Source organism: Parathielavia appendiculata, assembly GCF_033297405.1.
Source record: "Parathielavia appendiculata strain CBS 731.68 unplaced genomic scaffold N657scaffold_15, whole genome shotgun sequence".
In the NCBI taxonomy this organism is placed as follows: Eukaryota; Fungi; Ascomycota; class Sordariomycetes; order Sordariales; family Chaetomiaceae; genus Parathielavia; species Parathielavia appendiculata.
The window spans coordinates 54,846-62,311 of record NW_026944234.1 but is presented as its reverse complement, the minus strand read 5'-3'; the positions used below and the strand labels follow the sequence as shown (position 1 = coordinate 62,311).

The 7,466-nt window shown below is 53.2% G+C and overlaps 3 protein-coding genes across 3 annotated transcripts in view; 1 reads left to right on the top strand and 2 right to left on the bottom strand.

The window, feature by feature from the left end:
• The window catches only part of N657DRAFT_665977 (subtilisin-like protein), a gene marked incomplete at its 5' end in the record, with an annotated part of 2,924 nt that extends 1,460 nt beyond the window's left edge, over window positions 1-1,464 (top strand). The window contains 4 exons of the mRNA XM_062795316.1: window positions 113-205; window positions 238-251; window positions 393-557; window positions 870-1,464. Of these exons, the coding sequence (XP_062644372.1) occupies window positions 113-205; window positions 238-251; window positions 393-557; window positions 870-1,245 (648 nt within the window). The 3' untranslated portion in view covers window positions 1,246-1,464. The remainder of the gene's footprint in view (window positions 1-112; window positions 206-237; window positions 252-392; window positions 558-869) is intronic.
• An 841-nt stretch (window positions 1,465-2,305) lies between these two features.
• N657DRAFT_701176 (uncharacterized protein) lies at window positions 2,306-3,215 on the bottom strand (the record flags this gene model as incomplete). The annotated part of the gene is made up of 3 exons (XM_062797350.1): window positions 2,836-3,215; window positions 2,493-2,753; window positions 2,306-2,454 (listed from the first exon to the last, which is right to left on the bottom strand). The coding sequence occupies exons 1-3, from the start codon at window positions 3,179-3,181 to the stop codon at window positions 2,306-2,308; spliced, it is 756 nt and encodes a 251-aa protein (XP_062644371.1). The 5' UTR covers window positions 3,182-3,215.
• Window positions 3,216-6,396: 3,181 nt separating this feature from the next.
• Window positions 6,397-7,149, bottom strand: N657DRAFT_148779 (uncharacterized protein). The gene has a single exon (XM_062785962.1). The coding sequence runs from the start codon at window positions 6,916-6,918 to the stop codon at window positions 6,517-6,519; it is 402 nt and encodes a 133-aa protein (XP_062644370.1). The 5' UTR covers window positions 6,919-7,149; the 3' UTR covers window positions 6,397-6,516.
• Window positions 7,150-7,466: the final 317 nt, after the last annotated feature.

Below are 7,466 nucleotides of genomic sequence, written 5' to 3'. Positions count from 1 at the left end.
GCCTTCGACTTGACTTGCCTTGACCAAATTTTGGGGTCGATTTGACTTGCTTTGACTTGCGTTGAGCCAAGCCTTGGCTTGGCGCTTTGACTTGTGGGCAGCATTGACCTAGACAGCCGTCATCAACGTGTCGTTGACTGGATTCTGCAAGCGGTCGGTCAACGAGGGCGTAAAGGCGGCGACAGACGCCGGGATGACGGTTGTCGTGACGGCGGGGAATGACAACGCGATTTGAAGAACTGGACGCCGGCGTCGGTTGCCTCGGCCATTACGGTTGGGGCGATCGACCAGGAGGACCAGCGCGCCGAATTCTCGAACTGAGGGGACGATGTGGACGTTTTCGCGCCGGGAGTGTGGATTCCGAGCGCGTAAAACATCAATGACGACTCCAGGGCGATAATGAGCGGGGCGAGCACGGCAATGCCACATGTTGCTGGGTTGGCTGCGTACTTCATCGCGGGGGATGGACTGTCCGGAAGCGCCGCTGTGACGGAGCGGATACTGAGTGCAGCTACCCAGGGGGTTGGGGATAGGAAAGAGTCCGCCGACCAGACCGCGTATAACGCTGGCGGGAGATGACAACCCGCCTAGGCCAGGACATCCAAAAGTTGCAGGCATTTGCTCCGGATTGAGATAGAAGTCTCAGTGGGGCAAAGCCTGATCCTTCTTAAAATATATGTAATTCGACGCCGTCTAACCTATGTACTGTAACTAATCCAAATATCCTCATCGAGTGTCGACTCAAAAATCTCAGTCCGCTATGGTGGCCTCGGACTCTCACACAACAACCGCTGGACTAGACAACCTATGTCTCATTCTCCGCAAAATGAACACACGGTGGATGCGCCCCGCATCCATACCTAAAATAGCCCACCCCAATCGTCCCCGGAACCAGAAGAATGCTTCCAAATCGCCTCCAAAATCTCCCAGTCCTCATTATCCCTCCTCTTCCTCTCCATCTCGGCCACCAACGTAACAAACACCTCCTCAAACTGCAACGCCGTCAACCCAGCCCTCCAAATCTCCAACCTCCCCTCCAACCGCTTCGTCGCGTCCTTGACGCCGCCCTTCTCGCCCCCAAGATCGCTGGCCACAAACCGCGCTACATACCCCCCACCCCTTCCTCCTTCCTCGCTCAGAAGAACCATCGCCCCGTCCTCGATAGCCCACTTCATCATTTTCGCACCATCCCCAACAGTCGGAAGCGTCAGCCCCGTGTGCGAGCGGAATTTCTTGCGGAAGTGATAGTCAAACCTGCCGCCGCCCGGCGCGACGAGGAAGGCGTCCACCTTGTCGGTCGTGAGGGAGTGGAAGTGGGCGCCGCCGACTTCGGGCCCGTCCGGGGAGCTGCCGCGGCGGATGGTAAGTTTGGGTGTGGTTGACCACCCGGATGGGTAGACGACCGTGAATAGCGGCTGGGTGCGGTCTGGGGAGAGGACCGTCATTTGGCGCTTTGCGGTGGGGATGTAAGGGTATTCGAGTGGGGGGTAGTTTGTTGTGATTGGGGGCGGGGGGATCAAGGGCGGTGGTGGAGGGAGTGGCGAGAGCTGATGTGAATGCATATTGGGGTAGGCTGTGGGCTGCGGCTGAGAAATGGCAGTTGGCCAGAGGGGTGCAGTCGGAGTATGCGGCCATTGTTGGTGGGCTTGGTAGGGCGGTTGAGGCTGTTGTGCTTGGTACTTGTACAACTGATGGCTTTGGGATTGGATGGTTGGCTGCCCGTAGGATTCCATGCCCGGACCCGCGGGCGGTTGAGACGAGAAACCGGGACTTTGAACCCAGCCTAGGACACTGTGAGGTGTCGACGGACAGGCGTAGGGAGATTGGGTTTGCAACTCAGATCGCGACTGGGACATGTTGTTTGGTGTGTAGGGGGGCGGTGGTCCAACAGGGATCTTCTCGTTTGACATTGAATCGGGATGCCGGCTTCTGCGAGTTGAGGTTTGGATGTGGTGCGAGAGCTTGGAGTAAGTCTTGAGCTCGAAATCAACGACGAAATGGGCTCTTGCGGGATTAAGTAGCCCACGCTACATAGAGTGGCCAGTGAACTGTGCCCCTGGACACGGTGATGATGGAATGGTAAGCCCCGGTCCAATTCCACGGGCTTGACAGAATCTTTCCCAAAACGGCAACATGAAAGGCCAAGAACATGTTCAGCCCCATCAGGCCGAAGCACAGCCGCGATGCCGAACGCTTACACCATTGCAATCGAAAAGCCAACTCTTCACACGCACATATCACCAAGGCAACGGTGGGATAGTGACGTACAACACTGTATTGGGCTTTCAGCTTCTGATGGCCTGGTTCAGTCCCGCATTGGGTTGTGCTCCAGCTCGCCAGCAATGTACCTCTCGATCTGCCACTCCAGCGGTTCTGTACTGCGAACCGCTGATTGATGATTCCCTTCTTCCAATGGGCTCGATGCCTCGGATTGCGCCGCTGCAAAGTCGCCCCCTTGAAGTTCCGACAGCACAATCGACGGGAACCCACACATTGAAGCCCGGCCAAGCTGTGGCGTGCCACGGCTGGACCTGGCGCCAGCTTAGTGCGTAGAATATCGTCAGCGTTTGCCCAGCGGCCGTCATGGAGCTTGACGTCGTACAGACCAAGGGATTCAAGCCTGTTTCCCAGCTTCTTGCAGAACATATCGAGCGTCTTTTGCTGCAGGCCCAAGTATGCAAAGCAGAGGCGACGGATCCTGGTGATAATGGGGTCGACAGGATACGCGCCGGACCGCTCGCCTTCATCTGTGACTATGTTGATGTGAAACCCATGAAAGCTGAGCTCAAGAACTCTCAGATGAGGACCGCAACTAACAGGATTGCACCTAGGTACTTGTCGATGTGAGCTTTGTCGGTGTCTTGGAGATCGCTGGGCCGGAGTCCTCTGGTGCCTGAGAATCTGATCTCCAATACTTCAGGTTTCTCGCATGCCGCACCCAGTAACCCCCACAACGGCGCTCAGTTTTGGTCTTGGCATAGAGCATGGAGAAGCTGCTGAACTGCGGCAAATTGTTCACCCCCAGTTCGGCCATGGTGGCACCCGCCAGGTGCAGGGCGATGGGCAGCTCCCAAAGGAGTTTTGCGAGCCCCAGAACGGCAAGGTCCCACCCTCTTTGACGGAGAATCCAGCGACGATCTTCAAAAAGAGCACTCGATTGCCTCGATCCTTGTGATCTCATTCCTCATTCCATGCAAGGTGAACCTGTCAGCGGCTCCATGGTATCACTTTCCTGATCTTCAGGCGCTCAGACTGGCCGCTTGACCTCGGTTTCTTCATTTTTGAACATGGCTCAACATTAGGACGGTTCCAGCAGATCTTTGTTGTTACCTAGCTGTTCTAATGATTGTAGGTGTCTCTCTGATCTTCAGATACCTACCGTAGTGGGAAAATGCACTAGGCGGGTATGATACTTCGCATTCCAGGGATACAATCTGCCGTTGATGTGTCAACTAGCATTCTTACCGCAAGTAGCATTCCCAGCGCAACTAGCGTTCCAAGCGCTCCGCTCTCTGACTGGCTGATATTTCTTTCGGTCATGCCCAATCCGGCGGGTCGATCAAACTGTTGTAATGGAGCTACTGTAAGCCACTGTAAGCTACTGTTCGCGGACGATGACACAACTCACCATACCTGATCCCATGTGAACGCACAACTGCTGGACATGAAGTTACAGATCGAGGAATTGAGTCTTACATTTTTCTTACCCTTCTTAGTAAGACATCATCTAACGCTAACGTTATTCTTAAACACACACTATATACTGCCACTGGCATCAATCGGATGCGGCGATACAAGCGGAAACCCGGCGGAGGGTGACACAAACCGGAGTCGGCTCGATCATCCATCCAACAGTCGCAGGCACAGTAGAGAGTGGTCTCAAAGATTATGACGGGCACCGCCCAAGGTCTGGTCAGCTCGCACATACAGGATCAATATTGCTACGAAGAGAGCAAGAGCTAGATGACAGGAACGGGTGTGCAACCAGACCTATATGCTGGAGTACATGCCTATAATACAATCATGAGAACAGTGACCACACCTATATAACATTACCATAAGAACAGGAACGGGGATCCCGTGATAAAGATGCTACTGAACTGTATCAATATCTGAAAATAATGTAGCAAGCTGACCTCTCTAGACCATTCCCCAGTGATACCGGAAGGCATCATGTAGAGTTGCCCCGCTGCAAAGGTCTGTGCGCGCGCAGCCCCTCCATGCCAGTTTTATCTTGCATGCAGGACGCGCGACACCGACTTCTGAATCTTCATCCTTCTGTTGGAAAGTCGTGGCACATGGAACTTCGGACGCTCAGCTGCAAGTGCCCTGCTGTTGGATGCATGGCTGCCCAACTGAGCGTCAGGCAACGTGAGGGGTAACCAGGGCGCTGGGCAACGAGGTCAGGGCGATTCCCCCGTCGCTGGAGACGTAAGAGAGGAACAACCTTCAATCAAGAACATCTGGGATGCTCCGAGTATCTCAAACCCACTGTTGTAAGCTCCCATCATCTGTGTGATCACCGTGGAATCGTGGCTGTTGGCTTTCCAACACCTTCCTTCCAGCAATTCAGTTACACCCATACCATGCCATCCCTCTGGTGCCTCCCGCATCACCCAGACTATGATCGTAATATTCGCCTTAATATGGTTCCTCAAGTAAACGAACCGCTTAGAAGGGAAATAAAATACCTAAGAAGTCGGATTTGAAGTGTTAATTTGATATGAACATTTATCGGAAAAGAGCGTCTAAATCAGAGCAGTAAAGGAAAATGATATATTGAACCGGGGCTTTGAACTCTCAACAACCCCTCGGTGCCTTTTAGCTACATATACACCCAGTTATACCTCCTTTGGGCGTCTTCCTTCAGAGAGGTATCCTTCTCTTTGCTTTCCATTTGCGGAGGTTCTGAGCGCGGAGGCGCAACGTATTGTCGGGCACAGCGGTGTAGGAATAATAATAATATTGTCGAGTAGGACACGTTAGACACCGTGGCTGCAACGGGAGCCTTTTGAGCAATATCCCGGTTTCTCTTCAAGAGAGTCAGGATATACCGCTTCTCCGATCGTGAAAGCTTCTGAAGACGGCCTTTTTGAGGTTTCGACTCAAAGATCTGTTGAGTTTCCCAGCGTCGAATGCAGTCTTGTATGGCGCCGACGGAGACGCTCAACGCGTCCACGATAGCCCGGTAGGTTTTACCGTAAGCCACAGCGTAGTAAATGGCTGTACGAGCGACTGGTAGTAATTCCTCATTCCGACCGCGATTTTCCCTCAATTGGCGCTAAATTGAGCTTCATGATGTTGAGTTGTTGCAGTTGGAAGAGCATAGGGGTGTCGCGACGCGTGGAGCGTCGCGTTTATTAAGCGGGGTGTATGGAGACTTGTGGACCCTGACCGTAATTTACCCTGAAAGAAAAGTGAACTACATGTCTAGAGAACAGTTTTTTTACCGTCCCAATAGAAGCGACAGCTTCTGGACTTCATTGTCGTTCAGGAGGTGCGGTTTTTTGTCCTTATGGCTACTCGTTCTGAACTTTTATGGGCAACCTCTCCCTCAGTCAGATCAGTTCCTCGCCACTTGGGCCCGGCCGTAGTCAGCAACTTGGAACGTACTGTACCTTATCCCGGCGGCCAAACAATCAACAGCCACAACTAACGGCCGACATTCTCTGCGCCGCCGACCCATTGCCCACCATCACCAAATTCGGGCGATGGCATTATTTACTTAGACTTCCCGCCCTGTCGAAATTTTGGGCTCGAGGGGCCCAGCAATGGCATGATCCTGGACTCGGCTTCGCGCTCCAGGAACCGCACGCAATCTCCCAGGACCCAGTCTGATATACCTGCCATGCCGCATCAAGACAAGCGGCACTCGCAAAAAAATCCTACAGACGAGGAGAATACATGTATTTAGGTGGGATACGCCAGTCTAACTTCACATAGGGGCTAAGACGATCGGTCGGGCCACCATCTCTTCCTCGCATTGCCGGTATGGCTTGACAAAACGACGGTTCCTCCGGATATCGGATGGCAAGCTTTCATCTCTTAGTTAACTATGCTCTCTTTCTCTTTGGTTTCCTTTTTGTCATTGCCTTTTTATCTATGTGTCTCACTTCTTTCCTCTTTTTCGTCTCTATCTGGACTTCCTAAACTTCATCTTATCTACTTGTCATCTTTCCTTTTCATCCTCTTTAGTTGTCCTCTAGCGCCTGATCTATCTTTGTCTCCACTTCCTCTCAATCTATCTTCGTTGTATCTTTCCTTCCTCGTTCTCTAAATCACTGTCCCTGAATTCCTTCTTTCCATTTCCTTTCTACTGCCTTCCCATGTACCCACGCCGATAAACAAACCAGGGCTAGACTGTAAGCCGGTCCTCAGGCCCCTTCGTGTTACATCGCAGGTCCATGAAGGACGCTCCATTTTACGGATACTCCCGCCCTTGCCCACATTTGAATTTCTGCAGCCCCTACAGGGAACAGGCCCTACACGTGTCACCTGCACGCTAAGAAACAGCCGTCATGTCCGGCAATCTGCAGCTTCGTCGTCATTGCTCGTAGCGACGCCAGTTCCGTCCGGAGTACGCGGTGAGTATGGGACAACAGGACATCCCGGTTCCTGACCCGCCCCTGAGCAATGCCTGACTACGGTAGCGCCGGGCATATGGAGTACGGACAGTAGAAGGGATAAAAGTTGAGAGATCCCAGAACTACCGTCTACCTGACATGAAAGTGCTCTCAGCGGCAGGAGAGTGGCAAGTGGCGAAAGTGGCAGGCAGGCTTCAGTTGTTTCGGAGCCGAATTCAGCGCGCAGGCCAAGCACGAGTCCGCACGACGAGTACAGGGCCACTTCAGCAAACAGCCTTGGGCTTGGAGGATGCCGAGGGGTTGAGCGGAATAGTTCGTGAACCAGGCCCGTCATCGGTTACAGTACACATTCGAGTCTGGATACCGACACATGCAACGACTTGACAACACTTCATAGGTAGTGGACCCATCTTGAGCGCCCCATCATGGTCACTGCACTCCCCGGCGCCCCGCTTAAGACATGCAATGTAACAGTAAGCCGGCCTGACAATGAACAGCCCATTACCATGGTATGGTGTATCTGATCTTCTGGCGTCGCCCAAAAGCGAGAAGTTCCGGGAATCATCAGATCCCTCGGTCTCCAAATTGGGTTGGCAGGTCAATCGGATAGGAGACCCAGATGGCAAGGGCGGCAGGCGGAGCGCATGTGGCTGGCACTATCGGCAGCCGACACATGTCCCGTTTGCGGGGAAGAGTCAAGCGAAGAACTTGAGCAAACCTGAGAACTGTTACAATGCAAAAGCTGGAGAGTTCCAGGTTGGAAAGCAGCTCTGAGCTGAATCGACGGCGCGAACCTGTCAGACTCGACGCTCCGGACTGAGGTACGGGGACCGATACGGAGTACGGACAGTTCTTGAAAGTAGCAGTCTGATCAGGCAATGG

Bases quoted from the DNA above. Each gene is read 5' to 3' on its own strand.
- N657DRAFT_148779 (XM_062785962.1), bottom strand. From the start codon at position 6,918: ATGACGGGCCTGGTTCACGAACTATTCCGCTCAACCCCTCGGCATCCT.